The 21561-nt window shown below is 36.1% G+C and overlaps 1 protein-coding gene across 9 annotated transcripts in view; it reads right to left on the bottom strand.

Annotated features, from left to right (window-relative positions):
- The window catches only part of POLK (DNA polymerase kappa), a 34629-nt gene that overhangs the window by 8708 nt on the left and 4360 nt on the right, over positions 1–21561 (bottom strand). For 4 of the 9 annotated variants that reach the window (XM_071425205.1, XM_071425201.1, XM_071425203.1 and 1 more), the window contains exons 2-10: positions 18087–18227; positions 17264–17442; positions 14741–14860; positions 8962–9114; positions 8445–8576; positions 6672–6825; positions 3603–3818; positions 1794–1918; positions 1445–1611 (exon numbers count right to left, since the gene is read on the bottom strand). In XM_071425205.1, the coding sequence (XP_071281306.1) occupies positions 1445–1611; positions 1794–1918; positions 3603–3818; positions 6672–6825; positions 8445–8576; positions 8962–9114; positions 14741–14860; positions 17264–17401 (1205 nt within the window). In that variant the 5' untranslated portion in view covers positions 17402–17442; positions 18087–18227. Of the gene's footprint in view, positions 1–1444; positions 1612–1793; positions 1919–3602; positions 3819–6671; positions 6826–8444; positions 8577–8961; positions 9115–14740; positions 14861–17263; positions 17443–18086; positions 18228–18334; positions 18506–21561 lie in introns of those variants that run through there. The other 5 variants (XM_071425209.1, XM_071425206.1, XM_071425208.1 and 2 more) reach the window with 2 other exon arrangements.

Raw genomic sequence — 21561 nt, 5'->3', positions numbered from 1 at the left:
CCTCAGAGCAATTCAGGTCATTCTTCTGTTTTCAAGTATTGGAAATAACAAATTTGGTATTTTCAGATTTTCTTAAAAGAAGGTAGTCAGACACAATAATATGAACTATTTACTGAAGATCCAGGTTTTAATATTTTAAGTGCTTGTTTTCTCTACACTAAAATTACTGAAATCAAGTTGGTGCTGACAAAAAAAAATCTTAGACATTAAAACCCCTAAATTTGAAATGCTCCTTTTTTTCAAAATGTACTGGGAGATATCCCAGGCTGTAAAACACCTAACTAGGGTGAATAAGAAGAAAGACTGCACCAATTATTAAAAGACTATCCAAGGTTTCTGTTTATATATTAACAGAAAAAAATATTTTGAAAACTGTGCTTTATCTTTTATCAAGTCACCTTCATCAAGTCAGTCTTACCACATATTTTAAAAAGTGTTTTTATACTCTGAATAAAAAAAAAAACCAACACAAAAATTTTTGCTAGCACATTACTGGGCTTCAAACTGCTCACTACATATATTATTTTGTAATCAAATGGAAAAAAGGGAATATTATTGTCAGAGAATTTACAGATATAATAAAGAATAGGTCTTTCAGAAGTGCATAAGACACTTTGGACCTTTTAATAAAATCAAATCATTCTCAAGCTACTTTAAAACAGAATTTCAGTACTGTGGAAAGGAGTATCTTTTTAAAAGAGATCAATACTTAATTAAGGGTCCTTGTTAAACAAACAAAGATGCTATGCTTTGGGTCTTTTTAAAGAACATGTTTGTCTCCAAGACAGGCTTAGAAATGACAAATATTGTTGAAAAGACATATGCACTGCTAAGACTGATTTTTCCCATCCTAAAAAGGAGGTTAAAAGCCATTTAAGTACAGTCAACCTTAAAAGAACATATATTAAGAAGGATATAATAATCTTCAGTTCTATTCCACCAAATTCACATGTTGATATTACAAATATGTAATCCCAATAAAAGACATAGAAACTTCCCTGACAATTCACCACCAGAGAAGATCAAATACCTTTGTGATTTTCATTATAATCCAATAATCATAAACACCAATGAATGTGCATTATTTTTGAAGAAAAGGGAGTGTACAACTCTTCTTAGGACACCTCAGTTATGTTCAGCTATTTTGATAATTACAAGGTTATCCTACCTTGATTTCTTGACATACACTTATGTACAACTTCCCTGATGAGATTTTTTGGGTTTCATATTTAGACATGGCTGTACAAACTTTTGTTTTTTCATGTTTCGCTACTGCATCTTAGACATAAGTATAACAGTAACAGGCATCAGACATTTAAAAAATATATTAAACAAGCATATATCCATAATATTTGCCAGGTAAATAATATGTTCAGTATGTAACATACACAAGGAAACATTCAGAAAAATGTTAACACAGAAGGAAGAAACCCCCATGGCTTACTTTTCCAAATGTGTTGAGCCCAAACCAAGGGAAATATCCAAGAAATTACGCCAAGATACTTCTGAAAAAAGAAGAGAAAGCAGCGCCCTCTGCTGGTAAAGTTCTGAGCAAGTCACAATTCCAAGTGCTTTTAACATCTTCTCTGTTACTTTTCCAATACCTGGCACCTAGAAAAGAGTACGTAACATTATGGTGAAAACATTCCATTTGTATATCCATTACTCAGAAAATTTGAATCAAACACAACATGGAAGATTACCTAGAAAATTCTATCATTTCAGTAAAAATCTTGCTTCTAGAACATAAAAACATTACATGACAGAATAGTAAATGTCCTTGTGTCTCTTACCTTTCTAATGGGCAAATCTTTTAAGAAGTCTAGCACTGCTCGTCTCTCAGGAGAAATTCTGTATTGGCCATTAGGCTTATTACGATCACTGCACATTTTTGCTAACATTGTATTTGGTGCTATTCCTTAAAAACAAACAAAAAACCATGGTAATTTAAAAAAAATGTAAGATGAAGTTTAATTGCAACTATCCAATATTCATAAGCCAAAGAGTAGCCTTTACACTTGGCAAAGACTAAAATAAGGAAAAGAATTATGATTATTCATAACCACAATTGATACAACTCTGCAAAGAAATTTTGTGATCATCATGAAAGAACATAAACACATGTAATACAGAAAATATAACTTAAATAAAGTGTACTTCCTGTTTTAAGATAGTAAGGGTAACACAACAAGCACTAGTAAGTCAAGAGGGCTTAAATACCAAGTCATTAAAAATAACATCAGTTACATTAGTCAACATTTTAATGATGGTGATTATGGTAAGAAAGAAAATGCTGACTATGGTAGTTACAATGAACTCTTAAGAAAGGAGACTTTCTTCCTTGTATTTCAGCAAAAAGACCTTTTTTGAGAGAATTTAACAAATTATATCATTTTGTGGGCTACCACTGGAACGTAGTAATTTATAAATTTATATATATTTCACAGACATCAGAGGAATTAGGAGGGATGGCTCTTTTCTATCAAAATAACTGTTTTTACAAATTAACTCTGGAATTTTTTTTATGAATTAACTCTGGAATCTTCAGCAAAAGAAAAAATAACTTTGTCCTACAGCTCTAGAAGTCTGCACACTGATATAATGTATTATTCAAGATGGCAGAAATAACTCTACTTATTATTGATTACCAGTATTTTTTCAGTTACCCTTCTAATTATTTTAAATTTTGGGGCTTAAGACCCCTATTTGCACTTGTAAAAGCTACACCTGTTTTCTACACACTAACTTATCCTTAAGAAGACAATACTTCAGTAAAGAAAACTGTTATTCTGCTATTACATGAGCTAACATACATGGGAGGGGGTTTCATCCTGCTTCTTCTTATTAGCTGTTTCTCTGCCTCTGCTTACATTCCACACTTTCCTGACCCTCTGCAGCTGCTTCATAAAGCTCACCGTTGCCTGATGCCTCACCGACCTGGTTCATAAAGCAATTTGGATGGCATCCAAATGTGGCTAGAGACATACACTGGTTTTAGTCAATCAAAATAGCTGAGATTTAAAAGTGGGTTGTCTGAAGTCAAGACACAGAACTTGATTGATAAATATTAAAAAGCTATTAAAGAGTTAATTAACTTCAGCATGTATTTACTTTTCTAGGACTAACATTTTAATGAATTTTGTTATTTTTTTAAGCAAGGAACAGTGTGAAGGTAGAAACACAAAACAGCACACATCTGCTATTCAAACTAAAAGCAGTATAGAAATCAGTGAGAGATTTCACTATGACACTGTCTGACAACAATTTACATGATGCACTAGAAAAACCACCTGTGCTAAGATTAGCTCAAGTGCACTGGTCATTCTTCCTCACTGCTTATTCTACTTCAAGTAGGAAGAAGAAAAAATTGACATAATTGTTTCAATGATTACAAAAAGAGTAAAAAAGAAAATAAACAGTAATGGTTTGGATATTCATGACATCTCTTGAAATAATTGAAAGTCACATTCTTTGCAGACCTTCATATTTTTGTTGCAGAAGACTGTGGCAAGGGTAAATTCTTAATTAATGCCCTCTGAGATGAAAGTAGAAGACATTACAGAAATACAAAGATTAGTTATTATTCCTATGTGTCTGAATACCTGCACTAGCAGTCAGTTGAGTTTTCTGCTCAATCCTAAAGCGAATTTCCTTCACAACTTCCTCTGCAGAAGTTCCAAAGACAACCGAGTTTTCCACTGATAGACGTCTTTGTTCATGTTTGTCATCCATCAGAGATGTGTTGTCTTCAAACAGCACTGGTGAAGAAGAGACTTCACCTTCATTAAATTTGGCAGACATATTCACACAATCTTTATCTGTTAGACAGAAATACAATTAATACGTCCATATAGATTGATTTCCTTCTTCACTGGCTTCAGTGTTCATAAGCAGCTTTCTATCTTTATTTAGAGAAAGCAATTGCATTGGTTTTTGTTTAAAGATTGGAGAGATGCCACTGCTTTGGTTTTGCTATGATTTGGGCTTGGCTAAGATAGAAGGAATTGGCTAGTAGACTGGACATAACTTCCAGAAAAGCAAAAGGTTTGCTACAGCCTGTTGCTGTAGCAAAACCACTGAGATTTTATAATTATTTTTGTTTTATATTATTTTTGTTTTATATAGGTTGGAGGCCATATGCTCTCTTCCACAGATTTTTTTTCAATATTCTCCAAATAAAATTAAGGTTCTAGAATATCTAGTTCTAGAATGATCAGCCTAGTGAGCTTCTCATTTTCAATTCCAGTCATAGTAGAAAAGTAATGTCAGCAGTCCTTTATCTGACTCGACAAACAATGTGATTACAGTTCCACCCTCTGAGCACTTGTTTGCGTTTGAGAGGAACAAAAATATCAGGTAAGTGTGAAGAAGCACATGACTACATATCAGTGACATTGATTTTCTAAAGACTATGACAGTTTGCTGCTTTCTATTTTATTAATACTTTTCCATAGTAGTGTACGCTTGATTATCCTCTTAATAACTGTTAGAAATTTTTAATACAGGTAGTATTAATATTCCAGTTTGTGCATCATTCAACCATTTGTATGACTACTTCTTTTCTATTATTCCCAAGTGGATAGACAAGTGAAATCCAGTAATATCTTGAACATTTCTAAAATTCTGCAGCGCTCCTGCTACTTATTTCCAAAATTATCAAGCTGAATTGTAATGCAGACCTAAACCACACCATTTGGTTTAGAAAATCTAGCACCACATTTCAAACATTTTATTCACGTTAAAAGAAAATAAATTCTCCAAGTCCAAGTCATTAGCAGTGTACATTTTATTCACAGGTGAGCAGTAGAGAAAGGTAATCTGTAAACTAACTAAACTGGATGTAGAGACTATATGGGAGGGGCAAATTATGGAAGACACTTTCAGTGGGGGCAGTTTATCTGAAGCTTACGACTGGCAACTCCTGCTTCCAATCCCATGTAATGTGGTCAGCATGTCTTATGCCATTTCACAAGGCAAACGGCCATTCCCATTCTCTGCTACCCTGTTCACTCCCCTCCTTGCCCTCCTGCATATCCCAAGACCCGGCCAGCCCAGTGCTGTGCATGACCCTGTTGCAGCACTGGGAAGCTGCAGCTCCCAGAGCAGCTTCTGCCTGCAGCCCCCACAGCACTGCCTGCCTGCAGCCCCACAGCACTGCCTGCAGCCCCCAGCCCTGCCTGCAGCCCCACAGCCCTGCCTGCAGCCCCACAGCCCTGCCTGCAGCCCCACAGCCCTGCCTGCAGCCCCCAGCACTGCCTGCCTGCAGCCCCACAGCACTGCCTGCAGCCCCACAGCACTGCCTGCAGCCCCCAGCACTGCCTGCCTGCAGCCCCACAGCACTGCCTGCCTGCAGCCCCCAGCCCTGCCTGCAGCCCCCAGCACTGCCTGCCTGCAGCCCCACAGCACTGCCTGCCTGCAGCCCCCAGCACTGCCTGCCTGCAGCCCCACAGCACTGCCTGCCTGCAGCCCCCAGCACTGCCTGCAGCCCCCAGCACTGCCTGCCTGCAGCCCCACAGCACTGCCTGCCTGCAGCCCCCAGCACTGCCTGCCTGCAGCCCCCAGCCCTGCCTGCCTGCAGCCCCACAGCACTGCCTGCAGCCCCCAGCCCTGCCTGCAGCCCCACAGCACTGCCTGCAGCCCCACAGCACTGCCTGCCTGCAGCCCCACAGCACTGCCTGCCTGCAGCCCCACAGCACTGCCTGCAGCCCCACAGCCCTGCCTGCAGCCCCACAGCACTGCCTGCAGCCCCACAGCACTGCCTGCCTGCAGCCCCACAGCACTGCCTGCCTGCAGCCCCACAGCACTGCCTGCCTGCAGCCCCACAGCCCTGCCTGCAGCCCCACAGCCCTGCCTGCAGCCCCACAGCCCTGCCTGCCTGCAGCCCCACAGCCCTGCCTGCAGCCCCACAGCCCTGCCTGCCTGCAGCCCCACAGCCCTGCCTGCCTGCAGCCCCACAGCCCTGCCTGCCTGCAGCCCCACAGCACTCCCTGCAGCCCCACAGCCCTGCCTGCAGCCCCCCAGCCCTGCCTGCAGCCCCCAGCCCTGCCTGCAGCCCCCCAGCCCTGCCTGCAGCCCCCAGCCCTGCCTGCAGCCCCCAGCTCTCCCTGCAGCCCCACAGCACTCCCTGCAGCCCACAGCCCTGCCTGCAGCCCCACAGCCCTGCCTGCAGCCCCAGCGCTGTCTCTCTGTCACCTTTGACAGGTCCTGAGGAGGAGCGTGGACCAGAGCTGTCACTGGACAGTGAGACCTGAGACATCCCAATGGCCAGGGACACCTCTGCCTTCATCTGCTTCCTCTGAGGATTGAGGGAGTGACTCATGTTCTTTTATATGATTTTTGAGTCTAGATTATGATTGTTATTGATACAGAAAACTGCGTGCTATTTACCCGGTCCAAGTCCTATGCATTATAATCCTATGCATTATAATTATTGCATTATAAATTTTTTATTTTGGTACTTATAGATTGCACGATACTGATGCTGCTTGTAGAAGTCCTGTGCCATTTGAATGATAAATTCTGTACTGTTGTAATAAAGTAATCCTACTAAGGAAAATAAAGCTTAAATTCTAACTATAATTTAATGCTTTCATGGTTCTGCCTAAGATCTCTAAAAGAAACACTCTGTCTCAGTGTCAGGTGACCTCATGAAAAGCAAGTAATTTGCTTACCTATTCCTGTAGTGCTTTCCATATTAAAAAAGAACCTTCTTCTATCTTCAGGCCAGTTCAGCCTTTCCTCCAAGTGCTCTGTTATGTTCAGGTAGGCTTCATCTAGGCCCATAGGCATAAAATTGGGATCATATTCAGCCAGTATTTCTCTAACCTTGATAAACACATAGTAAAAGTTTAAAGCCGTGTTGCTGTAAGAGCAGATCTTGACACAAAATCAGGACATGAACAAATGTACTCTGAAACTTCCAGATGATCAATAACTTGATATTGTAAAATTACAGCAATGCTTCTCCAAGTAGTGAGATATTAATAGTAAGTGAGAACTAAACAGATTTTGAGCAGTGTATTTAACAGCAAAGGGCACTAAGTGTATAAGGACTGCACAGCCAGTAGGTTCACTGGCACTACAGTAACCATCTGAATAAAACTCTGAGGACCTGGAAACTCAGCAACGTGGATAAACTGATGCAGTCTTCTGTGCTCAATGTGTCAGATATCACATATACAAAGGTTAAAGAAACCCACCAGCAACACTAATTGAACTGAAGTTACACAAAATATTTCAGAGCAGTGGTTAATGCCACAGGCAGAACCTGTTAGGAAAACCTTAGTTATAAGTCCATTTTTCTAGAAGGAAATGTAATATAATAAACAGTCAAAATAAAAGCTCTACCTTCTCTCCTCCCCCTTTTTTTTAAACCTGGAGGAAAATCTGACTGTGTTATGATTTTTTCTATGTTTTTCCTATCAGTTTGAGTCAAGTTGTTAGGTATTACAACATTCGTCCACATGCACTTCATCCTTCTGAAACTGAATGAAGATAGGATTCTCTATGAACTTTGAAAGACAAAATGAAATAAATTTAAATATTTTCAATCCAAAACCCAAGAGAAAAACATAACTAAAAATCCAGACCAAGCCAAATCTCTAATACTTTAATACTTTACCCTATCAAACAACAAATGAAATACACATTGTGAAATAAACATAATGAAATCCAAAATCCTTAAGTTCAAAACTATTCTGAAATATGGCATATTTATATATGCCTTTTTTCTTTCTCTTTTTTTTTTCAGAAGTGAAAAAAATAAACTAATATCTTACTTTATGTTTGTATATTTTTTGCTTCATAAAAATAAAGAAGGCCTGACACAATTTTTTAAAGTCAGGAGACTTGTGTCATGCACTAATTTGATTAAAAATGTACAAAAGACCTCTTATCCTTTTTTTAAACAGGCTTTTATCTATCATAACTATTTCCTCTGGCACTAAGTAAAACTACTTCCATTAAAGGAAAACGTTATTTCTTTTCTCCATATTTCTGTTGCTCTATGTAGTCCCTTATTTAAAAAAAAATCAACCTGCATTTATAAGACACTAATGCTCTTTGTTTTTCTCTCCAGTAATTAGTATTCAAAAGTATGATTACACATTACATGAAATTATCATTTCCATGACTCCTATGTACTTGCAACTTCCTAGTAACTAGATTATGTTCCATGATTTTAAGAATAATACAACAAGAGATTTTCAAAACTTCTATCAGCAATGCTACTAACTTCAGTAGAATTGATAGATTGGGTAAGTGCAATGTTTTTTCATCTCCTTGTCCAAGAGCACCAATATTTTGTTAGACTTATGTTTAAAGCTGCATTACTGAAGAATTTAATATTTTAATTATCACTTTTCATACCATCTAGAACTGATGTTATTTACACAGTCTAAAAACAAGTACACTCACTTTTGGTTAGAGACCACTTTCAGACTTACCTCTTTACTCACTCTGCCATATTTTTCAAAGTTTAGTGGTACTATAGTTAGATGGGGACATAGCCTTTTAGCAATAAATCCAGGCATGGCTGCACGCACCCCGAATCTCCGAGCATGGTAATTTGAGGTGGACTTAAGAGAGATTAAGTAAGTTTAGTGTTCAGCAATCAAACTTTTCTTTAAGTTTAGAATTAAATAGTTCTAAATAAAAATAAAAGTTCTAATCACATATCTCCATACAGAAAAGACTGAAAAAGCCAAGAGTTTATATACATTTTCACTCCTCCTCCTCCTGCCTTTCAATCTGCTTACATACTTTAAATTTTAATTAGTACACTTTTTACTGAAAAATCCAGCTTACATGGTCAAGTCTAAGAATTGCTGTTTCCTTCATTATTTTTGGGTTTTTCACACTTCATATAAAACAGTGTAATTTTATTTCTGCTATTGTTTTATGGTTTATTAGGCTTAAGATTCATGCAATTGATTTCTGTATTTGTTTAACATTCAGCCTTACCAACATACTCATTGATCCCACTGCTATAGGTTTTTCCTTTAGCTCTGGATTGTCTCTCATTTCCACAGCTGCATAGAAGGCATCCATGTCAATGTGTACGATTGTACTGCTAAGGTTACGGTTCTGTTCCAGTTCTATCACAAGTTTGTCCACCTGAACAGAATAAATCAGTAATTGAAATACTTCTAACCTGGCAGAAGCGCAACAGTATAGATGATCTTAAAACTCGGATGAATCTTGCATATAGTTAGAGAAAAAACCTCAACAAATCCAATCCCTACGAAAGCAGTACCAACTAAAAAAACCCAATTAAGCTTTGGAGGAAACTTGCTCTCAGAGAGAATGCTGCTGCAGCAATTGGTCCAAAAAAAAGACCCCAAAACCCAGTGGAAAAAAACACAGCTGTTGTGGTTTAGCCCCAGCTGGCAACTGAGCTCCTGCAGCCACTCAATCCCTCATGGTGGAAAAGTCTGAAGAATAAAAATGAAAAAAAACAGGGGTTGAAATAAAGACAATTTATCACAGAAGGCAAAAGCTGTGCATGCAAGCAAACCAAAATAAGGAATTAATTCACTGCTTTCCATGGACAGACAGGTGTTCAGCCATTTCCAGGAAAAACAGCTTAATCATATGTAGGAGTTACTCGGGCAGATAAATGCCATAGCTGCAAAAGTCCATCCTTCATTCATCTACACCCCACTTTGTGGGCTGACCCTGATGCTATATGGTCTGGAATATCCCTGTGGTCAGTTGGGGTCAGCTGTCCTTGCTGTGTCCCCTCACAGCCCCTGTGCACCCCCAGCCTCCTCATTGGTGGGGTGGTGAGTGGAGCAGAAAAGGCCTTGGCTCTGTGCAAGTGTTGCTCGGCAATAGCTAAGCATCTCTTCATTATCAATCAACACTGCTTTCAGCAGAAAACCAAAACACTGTCCCATGCCAGCTGCTGTGAAGAAAATTAACTCTATCCCAGACAAAATCAGCAGAAAACCCCACCCACCAAACAAGAAAACTCCACATAACATGACAAAAAAAAAGACGTATTTGATTCAAATAAACTTTGTAAGACCCTTGAGTATGAAGCTTTACTGAAAGCATTTAGTTTTAGAAATGCAAGTTATTAAAAAAAAAAAAAAAGAAAACATGCTACTATAGAATTTCCAACATTCCTGAATAAAGCTATCACACTTCAAAAAATTGGCCTAGAATGGTGAAGAGAAGACAAGCAGCTCACAGGACCATCCATTTTGTCTTGCCAGAAAAAAGGTCTCAAAAAAGGTCTCAAATTGACCCATGGTCAATTACTACAAAGTAAGCTACTGTCAATCCCTCAATAAAAGTCCTCAACTTTTGTCACAGGAACCATATAAGGCTTGATTGCTAAGAAAAGTGCAAGTTATTTACAGAATAGCCTATACACAAATGTGTTTCATTCCAAATGTTAAAGATGTATGTCTATGTGAGCAGTATGGCTTCATCAGCTCCTTGGTGTTATGACACAGATTGCTCAACAAAGTACTTTGATTGTGCTTAAATTGCTTGTGTTTTTACCAAAAGTCATGCAGATCATTTACTTGTTCCAGAAATACTGTTGACCTATGAATGAGGTATGAACCATGCTGTCACGAAAAATTGCTAAATATTTGACATGGGATTTTTATGATGATCATGGTGGCAGCAGCATCACACATCATTCTAGAAGTAAGAGAAAATACAGGAAAAAAGCCAAGAGAATGTGCTATCAAAATAAGATTACCTAACCATACTGTTGACTACGCAACCTCAATCTACACAATAAAAGGCTGCTACTGCTAGGAAGAAGTCCTGATAGGCTTCACAACAAAGTAACACAGCAAGAAATGGAATTAGCAAAAAGGAACCAAAGTTTGACTTTGCTTGCAGGCACAAGGCCACACACACTCTCCTGACATGAGGGTACCAGCACAGAAATGTCTCTGGACTGACTATAATTTATTTACGGCCCTGGAGAGGAATGTTTACATGCAATTTGCAAGGTTCTTCTCTCTTTTACTTCCCTCAACAGAACTGCTTAATAAAAAAACATAAAAACCTTATCCATGAGAACCATCTTTGAGCTCAAAACACTTGAACCAAGGCAAGTGAGCTTGGAATGTTCTATTTAAATTGCTGATTAATGATTTACAAAGTCTTTTCTTTGTTTTTTTCCAAGTTGCTATGAGGGATGAAATGCTAGACCAGAGCCTTAAACTAGGCTACTCAATACAGAAGAGCACAGTATGTTCTCTGAGGCTGAGAAAACTAGTTCAGACAAATTAAAAGCACAAGGGGGAAGACATTCAAAGAAAAAAACCCAACCAACCAAACAAACAAAAGTGGAGTATTTACATTATTTCCACTATATTACTAATTCAAAAAGATTAATGTCACACTTAATTCATCAAAAGCATCCTTATTTTAAATTCTGCTTTACAGATAATTTTCAGGTTGCTCTCAAATTCAAATTGTTTAATTAATACTATCAAGTGCTGCTCTAGTAGCATAATTTCTGCCTTTCAATTTATCACATTTATAACAAACTTCTGTTTTGCTTTTTCTCCCTAAATATATTGCTAACATCATACTTACTGGTTAGCTAACATATACATCTAAAGAATGAAGCAAAATCACATTAAACTAATAAGAAATACAAAAAGATTACTCTTCAGTGAAAGAAACGGATACAAGTAATATGCCAAAGCCAAACAGAACCAGATCTACTCAGAGAATTCTTGGCACATAAAAAATCTCTCCTTAAAATTTGTGGAGTAATTCCTTACAAGCGAGCCAGGCTGACAAGTTTTTAAAAGCTGCTTTCAATAAACCTTTGTAAAGTAGAGATCATTTTAATATATATTTCCAAGCTAGATTAAAAAAAAAAAACTAAACCACCAAACAGCCAAAAACTACAAATTATAATTAGAAGTTTAATTTTCCTTATAACTACTTTTACACAATTTGAAGAGTAACTTCTTTTTTTTCTTATCCCACAGTAGAATATGTAAGTTTTCAAAGCAAGACAGAAAAAGTCAATAAAAGTAAGACAATGGTAACTATTTACAGAATAAACATCCAGGATAAACCCAACATGGGTGAATAAAACCAGCAAACATCAGTACAGCAGTTTCCAAATCTGGTAGCAGCTGCACGTTTTTTAATTTATTACAAATTACTGCTGAACCTCAAAGAGTTCCACACATTCTAATGGCAAAAACAACAGATTGTGTTGCAGAATCTACATTTTATTTGTATTACTGTTGCTACCATGTAAGCAGGATTTTGTCCAAAAGTCCAGTACGTGGAGACATTTTTGTTTGGCTTTACCTTACAGGACTTAAATCAACTGCAGCTTAGGAAATCATACCTGAGCCTCTAACCATCCTACAAACAAGACTTCATTTGAAGATGAGAACATGCAGTGTTCATAGAGGTAGATATACAGATACCTTTCTAATTCCAGAATACTTCCCACTTAAAATTTTAGCAGAACGTAGTACTAAAAAGAAGAGCTAAGAAACTCAATAGATAAGAACAATAGAGAAGACAATAATAAGAACTGACTATATCCATAACTGAATGGAGATGATTAAACAATACACAACAATTATTAAGAAAACCAAACAAGACAAAGATTTGCAAAGCAAAAGGTGGAGGCCTAGGGAGATGTGGCTGGCAGGTAAGAAACAGAAAAAGGGCAAGATATTTAGAATATCAAATAGAGAGAGAGAAGACTGGCTTCAAGTCCACAAATTTCAAAGAGGACTCTGGGACAATTTCAATGAGGACTCTGGGACTGTTTTGTAAAGAGGACTGATGGTGATCTGTGGATGTGGGACAAGAAAGAAAAATTCAGGATATGACAAATTAAAAGAAAGTAGAGGAGAGAGCAAAATGGTCAGAATTTGTGCTGGGAGAATGAGGGCAACAACAATCATATACCAGAGTTTATGTGCATACAGAGAATAGAACAAAAATCCAATGTTTTAAGATGTTTCTACAGCAGCAAAGATCTCAAATTAGCCAGCAAAAAAGTGTGCCTATTATACTCCTCTAATGCCATTTCTCATGCAGTATGACAGCTGACTTTGCAATTTATCTATTGGAAATAAAGATGTCTGCTATTTCACCAAACAGCATAAAGATTTCAAGCATGGAATTTGAAACTCAGGTCCCACTAAAATACACACAAGAGAATTTATCTTCTTAGGTTTCTTTTTTCCTCTATAGAAACCAGTTTTCATAAGAAACATTAAAAGAGCATAAAATTATATTTTATAATATCAAGGAATCAATTTCTGAAAAGGACAACATGAAGGTAGACAAAGCAATTGAAATTTTTTTTTTCCACAAAGTGCACTACATATTCTCTCATTACATAACTATATAATAACAGCATTATTTATAAAATTTGTGTTATTCGTGTACTCCATTCTATAAGAAATACTATTCTCTGTAAAATAAATAGTTCTCTGGTGAAGGTAGGATGGAAACAGAAGCATTTTTTCTGTAATTATATTACTTAAAAGCTACCTTAGTTAACTCAAAAAACCCTTGACAAGCAGAGTCATAATTAATCCATGTTAAAGATTTACTAAAAACAATTGTGACATATAGGCTTACAACAAACTTTTCAGAGGTACTCAGAATGGTGACCTTTTCTTGGAACAAATTTGAAACACTGGCATCTAAAGTATGGAAGTGATTTGCAAACCCGAATTGAACAAAAACGGTTATACACCAAAAAGACCTCAACCTCTAATCCTCAAAATGGCACTGAAAATTAAAGGATGTATTTAATCTTCATGTGTTTCAGCTCTTCATCTACAAACAAAAAAATATCAGTCTACTTTGCTGGAATATTGCAAGAATTAAGAATTCACAGTATGTGGTGTACAACATAAAAAACTCTATTAGAAAATCAGTAATTCTGCATTCAAAACTGGATTTAGACTAGAGTTCAACAAATAAAGCTTGGGGCCACCCATCAAACACTAAGGACAATAGTAAATATTGAATAATTTTCCCCTCAGTGAACACAATCTGCTATATGCAGTGAATAAAACAGGTATCCCGTCAAGGAAAACTAGCAAGCAATCATTTAAAGACTGAATCACAGCACAAAAGAAAATGGAAAGGAATTCAGCTCCTACAAACAATTTTAATTCTGTTGTGCCTAGTAATGTTTAGTGTGCAACTTTTCTTTTAACATTACATACACTGTAATACTTTGGAGACTACTATCTACCATTAGCATTTGAAAAGAAAAATAGCCTCTTCATCTGTCTAGTTCAGTACACTTGCATTTCTTGTGACTGCTTGTCATGATGATTTTCATTAATTGGCTTAAAAAAGGCATATTATTGACAACTCTGATCTTTCTCATTCCATCGCAGGCCACTGAACACAAATATATGTAAATTCTAAACACAATAGTGATATGATACTTATCAACAAAGTATTTAACAAACCTTTACATAAATCATAATGACAAAACTTCAAACTCATCAGACTTGGAAACATAGGAATTAATTTGTTTCATTTTACTCATTTAGAGAACATTTCAAAGTAATTTTACAAACTATTCTTCTAGCAAGTTTATATTAAGATGACACCAGCAAAATATTATGCACTTTTCCTTGTAGGTCTAACATCAAATGGTAGTTTAACATTGTGCCTATTGGCAGAATTTAATGCAATAAATCAGAACACACCAAAATGTTTATGAGTCAACATTGACCCCAGTAAGTCTTTAGAAGATTAGTACCTGCATCTGTGCTTTCAAGAGCTGTTGTGCTGTAATTTTCTCTTTTAGCTGCATCATTTTTTCAATTCGTTGGTTAACTTGTTGATCTTTCTTAAGTTCATTTTCATAAAATTTAGAACCCTGAAAGAAAAAAATCACAAAACCACTATGTTTTTATTTTTGTCTTTACCTTGTATTTAAGCAACCATATTTGATCTTTAAATAAAGAAAACATAGAACACAGAGATGGTTTCTAATGCCTGCTTTGGATTTTCATATAAAAATACACAAAAAAGACCACTGGTTCTTTACATCTCTTCAAATGACACACATATATTTCTCCTGCTCAAAGGAGTTTAAGGAGTTATTAAGAGTACTTTGTATGTTTATTTAGTCTAACACCTGACAATAAAAATTTTGAAAGAGTAGATAAAAAACAAACATTCTTTGCAACATCTCCAAGGTATGGAGTACAAAATTCTAATAAAAAATTATTTTAGCATTTTTTCAGACTTCTACATAGCTTAATAAATATGGAAATATATAATGACGTTGTATAAGTCAAATTCACTTGTAATGTTGAGTATTTTGTTGGCCATTCAATCACGAAGGACACTGCAGAATCAGAAGCTATTTGGAAGAGGATGATGAAAACCAAATGAGTATAAAAAACTCCTGTTGCTCTCATATATGTAATTGTTCCTTCAAAAAAAGGCATGAATACAAGAAGATGTAATAAAAAGAAAATAATCATGTACAGAATGTGTAATGTGACTTTCCCTCCTGACTCAGAACAAAGAAAGGAGGGCATATAATGAAGTAGAAAAGATAAAAATTCAAAATTAGGAAATAAAATATTTTTCTTGCAATGTGTCTTAGCTTACAAGTGAAATAATATTTGCAAGAAAAGGCTTATTTTGAACTTCTTGGTAAAATCTGCAAAAATCAACACATCTTTAGGTCAAAGTGTCTAACCACCAAACTGTCACCGATACCAAGGATTCAGCCATAGTCGTGCCAGATTCAAGCATTTATATACAAAGCAAAAATATCCACTTTTATAATAACTATAAAAAAGATGATGGCAGAGCTGTAATATATCACGTTTCATTAGAAGAAATATCTAATTTAAAAAAAACTAAGGTGTGTTTTCTTTAAATGTCAGATATGCCCTTTTATCTTTTCTCACCTATGCCATCAAATATGACTTGCTGAGACTCACTGAAAGAAATGAGTACTAAAATGTAGGTGTGGAAAGCAACACAATTCTTGAGATCATAAGTTTTAATTTTTTTTTCCATTTATTGCAGTATTTCACAGTTGAAATGTCATAAACCTTGCAGTACAGCTGCGGGTATGTCTGTAGGTGTAATTTTAAAGATTATAGAAAAGCTTAAGGAAAAGAATCAATGCTTCTTTTTGGATTTTTGATGTGTATCTGGCAATTATAAACTCTTGCACTTTTTTGACAGAAATATATTCAAGTAGTTAGATGCCTATATGTCAGCTTTGAAAGCCTATTTTACAGTTCATTCTATTTCATACCAGGAAATGAAACAGTAATTGCTATAACAAAATATTTTATGTAAATATCATTATCTGGGATATGTCTGACAAAGCACTGCTTTCAAGAGTGAACACAATATATAGAAGAAACAACCTATCAATAACAAGTTTGATAGCCTATAAAGTATCATCAATGTGAAACTGCAAGCAAAAAAAAGGAAAAAGCTTGCTACATAAGAACTGTTTGCAGCATGGTTTCTCTCTCTCTCCTCCTTTCTCCCTCTGCCGCACCACTGCAGATCACTACAGAGCAAGATTAGTCAACACGGAATGCATGAGGAAAACATCAAAGCACATAATCTTGGGCCATGATGACACCAAATAAAATACACCCTTGGGCAAGGAAAAGTAAGAAAACCCCTGACTTTCTCAGATAAAGTGTTATCCCTATATTGTTCTATTGGAACTCTCCAATAACAACTAGGATGACAAATATTTCAATGGTTTGAAGAGTTGTGAGGGCCTCTGTGGATCTTTAGTATAAAGCTGTACACTACTGGCGACTTCTCTTGAGTACTGAGAAGACAGTCACAAAGACAGGCAGTAAAAACTTGATTATAGAAAAACTCGATTACATCAAATTCATCAGTTACTGGAAGGTGACCAAAAGAAGTAAATCTGTTTGCCTGATTGATGATGGGGTGGACAAAAGGAATGGAAAGGGGAAGAAAAAGAGGAACCTGCAGCCTTCACCATTACCTCTGGAAAATGCTGTAGTATTTATGTACTGCTTTGGACAAAAAAGGAGCACTTAAGCATATAGTCAGTTGTCATCCTCCTTGTCCTTGTGGATGAATACAACAGTACTCTAAAGTACACTAAACTATGGCCCTTCTCCTTCCTCCCCACATATAAATTTCTTCCAAGAAGATACTATCCATATACATATGTAAGGGATACAACTTGGGGAAGGGAGGAGGAGGGTTTTCAAATACTGGATCACAAAAAAAGCACTAGGAAAAAAGTAATCAAACCAACCTTGGTAGCTTCCATGATGATTTTATTGATTTTCTCCTTATCCAAACCCTGCATTCCAGCTTTGTTATCATTAAGGCCCATTCTAAGTAGAAGTCCATCATTGCGAGAGCTGTCAGAAACGGTTTTCATGTTGTCCATTGTATTTCTTGAAAACAAGTACCTGTTTTACAACTTAATATCTGAAAAAAAGTAATAAAATATTTCTGTTTCAACTGAACAATAATTAGATTTTGTCATTAGTTTTATTTATCATAAATATGAAGACTTATATTCCTACAAAGTAGGAACCTGCCACACACACCACATCAAACTACCTATAACTCCATCAGTGTTTGGATACAGTAAGACTCTTTTTATAAAATTAACCTCCCTTACAGAAATAACTGAGCACAGACCAGCCTCAGGTAAAGGCTAGTACCTTCTTAGGAAGTGTATTATATACTTTTATACGAATGGACATTCACTATACCTTACATATGAACATGACATTTGTACCTGTGCATTATCCTGTCAGATGAAACATTACCACCTTAAACACAAAATACTGCCTCCTATTACATTAAAAGAAAAAAGACACAATATCTTTAAATTGAACAAAACCACCACTCATTTGGTCATCATCCCTGCTTAAGTCAACCTGTAGAATCCTTTCCAGTAATTTCTAGCTCAAATTCAGAACCTTGTTTGTGTCAAAACACATATTTTAAAAACAGATGGCTTCAATTAAAGGTTTTGAATAAAACCCTAATTCAGGATAAAATTTGTGCACTTTTTTTTTTGCCATTAATGTGTTGTGTCATGGTATCCAACTAGTGGAACTTACCAAGCCCTTATTACTCAACTACAGTCATCTGTAATTTCTTATACATGCAGATACTTCTGGTACATGAACTTCTGACCTCTTCCTTTGTTCTTTATGAAAGTAAATTGTTGAATCCTCAATAGGCTCTTATTATATGGTGAGCTGTTTAGTTATTAAACGGATCTCAAAAAAATAAAGAAAGCAAATTTCATCTTCTGTACCATGAAGCAGTGGTCTTATTTTAGTCTGATTCAAAGAGGCAGACTCACAGAATAGTTTGAGTTGGAAGGAACCTTTTAGAAGTCACTAATGCCAACTAAGGGACATGCTCAACTACATCAGGTTGTTCAGAGCCCTGTCCAACTTGCCATCAGATGTTTCCAGCAATGGGGCATCCACCACTTCTCTGGGCAACCTGTCCCAGTGTCTCACCACTCTCACTGTAAAAACACTCACTGTAAAAATCTCACTGTAAAATCCGATCTATACCAATCCTCCTCAATAAAACAATTACCCCTTGTAATACTGCAAGAGGCCCTGCCAAAAAGTCGAAGTGTCATAATGCCATAAATTATTTAACATGTATTCATTACTGAAAAAGCATACAGAAACCATTTCTTCCTGCCCCAAGTCACTGACTCATAAACCACTCCAGTTTTACTGTCATGCAGAATGGACATTCAACCGTCAACTTTACACTGCTCCCTGTGACAGGAACCCTTGCTATTTGGAGAAACCCACATTTACAAAAAATGTTCTGTCAAAAATATCTGAATTTCAATCATATGCTATTAATTCACATTACTGTTTATGGTGTCTGCTGAAAAATGCAAGATCAGTTACATAATGCTGTGTTTATATACAGTGTGTTGTATTACAAAGAACTTAAGTTGATGTAGAGATCAAGACCCTTCTCTTAATCCTTTAGTAGAAGTTGAGCTGGGAATAGGAGTGGCTTCACAACTCTTATGTATATTTATCAAACAAAAGACTACAATGCTGAACATTTTCACAGATATTTTTCACCTGCGGTAGGACAATCTCTTACAGTTAACATACACATTTATCAGAACAGGTTTGCTAGACTTCAATCAAAGCAAAAAGCACTGCATCCCAAACAACATTCCAAATTTCATCTCATGCTTATAAGCACCCCTGTATAAACTATCTCCCAGTAATTCCACTGTTACTGGCAATCTCTGGTAAGTAATGAGCAACATTTCCAAGGAATACTTTCATCAAAGTAAATATCCCTCCACTATTCTCCCTGCTTCTTTTATCATCATTGCCTTCAAGCAACAGGAATGAACACAAGATTGCTTCCATTTCTCAAAATGTTTTTAGCTGTTCCTTATTCCTGAAAGTGTCTTTCTCCCTAACATGTACAAATCTTTCCCCTTCCTCATTCAGAGCACTCTTAAAGGCTCAGGTTTTAGTAGAGGCTTTAAAAACTAATTTATGCTAGTCAAAAGAAAGTCTTTTCTATCACATTGTTACATATCTAACAATAAAAAAAAATTACCATGACAATCACAGTAATGGAAAAAATAATTGTCATTATAAAATCTCATAAATGGTGATCACCTGGTGTATTTTATCTTTTGAGCTTATTGTGTGGAACAAAATATATTGCTAGACTCAGATGAGAAAAGGTATAAATATCAAATAATATCTTAGCAGAAATTAAGAAGAAAATATGTATCTGAGGACATGACATTTGTCCACCAGAGCTTACAGATGTACAGAAAGGAAAATATGAATAACAGGTGATACAATTTCCAGCTGCTTAATATGAAGAGAACCTGAACATTATCTTGGTTTCAAATTAACAGGTCTGAAAAAAAAAATCCATAAAATATTTAACATACTGAAATTAATCACAATGGCTACAATAAGACAACCGATATAGAGCTGTCAGATAAAACCAGTGCTCATTTGCCACAGGTGAAAATGAAAAATTTAAATGTAATGGAGAAGCAGCAGAGTTTTAAACTGCAAAATATGAACAATATGTCAATGTGGAAATGTAGTAACTGTGTCAATTAAGATAGAGAAAACACTGAACTCCTGATGATAATTTTTTTGCTAAAAAAATTCGCAAGTGGGTAAGGGACTAGAATCTAATGAAACAGTTTACACATAGAGTGACATACTTTTGGCATGCTGTTACCTCAAGAAGCTGTTGCAAGACAAAGCTGCTTCCTCTAATACAAAAGATGACATCTCACTCACTATCATACTGAGCAAGTGGTGTGTGAAACCAGAGGAATCTGTGAAGGCAGTCTTTAGCAATATACTCCCCTATTATTCCTGTGACTGGGGAATTAGGGGAAGCAGGAAAATCATATGTAAGGGGAAGGAGATAACTTTCCAATTTCTAGGGAAGGATTTCTAAATGTAAATACTTTGGCAGTGAGTGTCAACAGTTAATGTAAAGCAAACCAACAAACAAGCAAAAACATTGAGAAGAACCACAAAATACCATTACTGCATAGAAAGTTTCATGAGTAAGCTGGCATGCCTACAAGTGGGAAAAGATCACTAATTAAACTGTAATCAAGCTCGTCTAGAATAAGGCACAGAAACTAAACTAAACTATTAAGACAGGGTTATATAGTATTTGATAGTGTCAAGAGATTGAAATAGCAATAAAATTAGAGAAACAATTTAATTTCAAGTGCCTTTACCTTCATTCAAAGATAGTATTTTTTTAGCAGTTTATTGAACCAACCTAAAGGAAATTACTTGTATTTGATCCTGTGAAACTCTTCCACCTTGTCTTCCTTAAAAATCCTCCAATTCCAGCAACATAAACTCTGTATACAGTATGAAAAGTTAAATGCCTTTAAATTACAGTTTCCATGTAATAAAATAATGCAAAATATACATTTATAATATAGTTCAGTTCAATAGGTGTAGTGCTATTATGTACATTATTAACATTTTCAAAATATGTTAACAGTTCATCTTTTGTTGACCATGTTAACAACATGGGAAGAACTATTAAGGCTGGAAAATGACACCAGTATGGAAAAGCTTAAAAAAAGTAATTTATTTGCATACTGAGTTATTGTTCAATGCATGTAAGTTGTGTACCTGTCCTTTCAAATAAAATCAATTCTGATATCTTTGCTATCGCATATTCTCATGACAATGTGAGCTGCAAAGAAGTTACTAAGAGACACAATTGTCAACTGAGCCCAGAGCTCAAAAACTCAACAAAGGAATCAAAACATATAGCACAGACATAAAGGACTGTCTTTTGCACCCTAATTATCCTAAGTAAGTCTCCATGGTATGCAAAAAGAATTGAATAAATGTTGCAAATAGCAACACAAATATTAGAGACTCTTTCCCAAATTATCTTTTAATTATTATCCTCAGGATGCCTAAAACAAGCATCTAAATTAAATATTTTTCTTAATTTCTGTAAAACTCATAAAAACTGCCAATAATATTGCATCAAAATCTGATACATCATTTACTGTAGCAAGAG

The sequence above is a fragment of the Agelaius tricolor genome, unplaced genomic scaffold, assembly GCF_023055355.1.
Source record: "Agelaius tricolor isolate 1412-34295 unplaced genomic scaffold, bAgeTri1.0.p SCAF_4, whole genome shotgun sequence".
Taxonomy (NCBI): domain Eukaryota; kingdom Metazoa; phylum Chordata; class Aves; order Passeriformes; family Icteridae; genus Agelaius; species Agelaius tricolor.
This window is presented reverse-complemented; position numbering and strand designations above follow the sequence as displayed.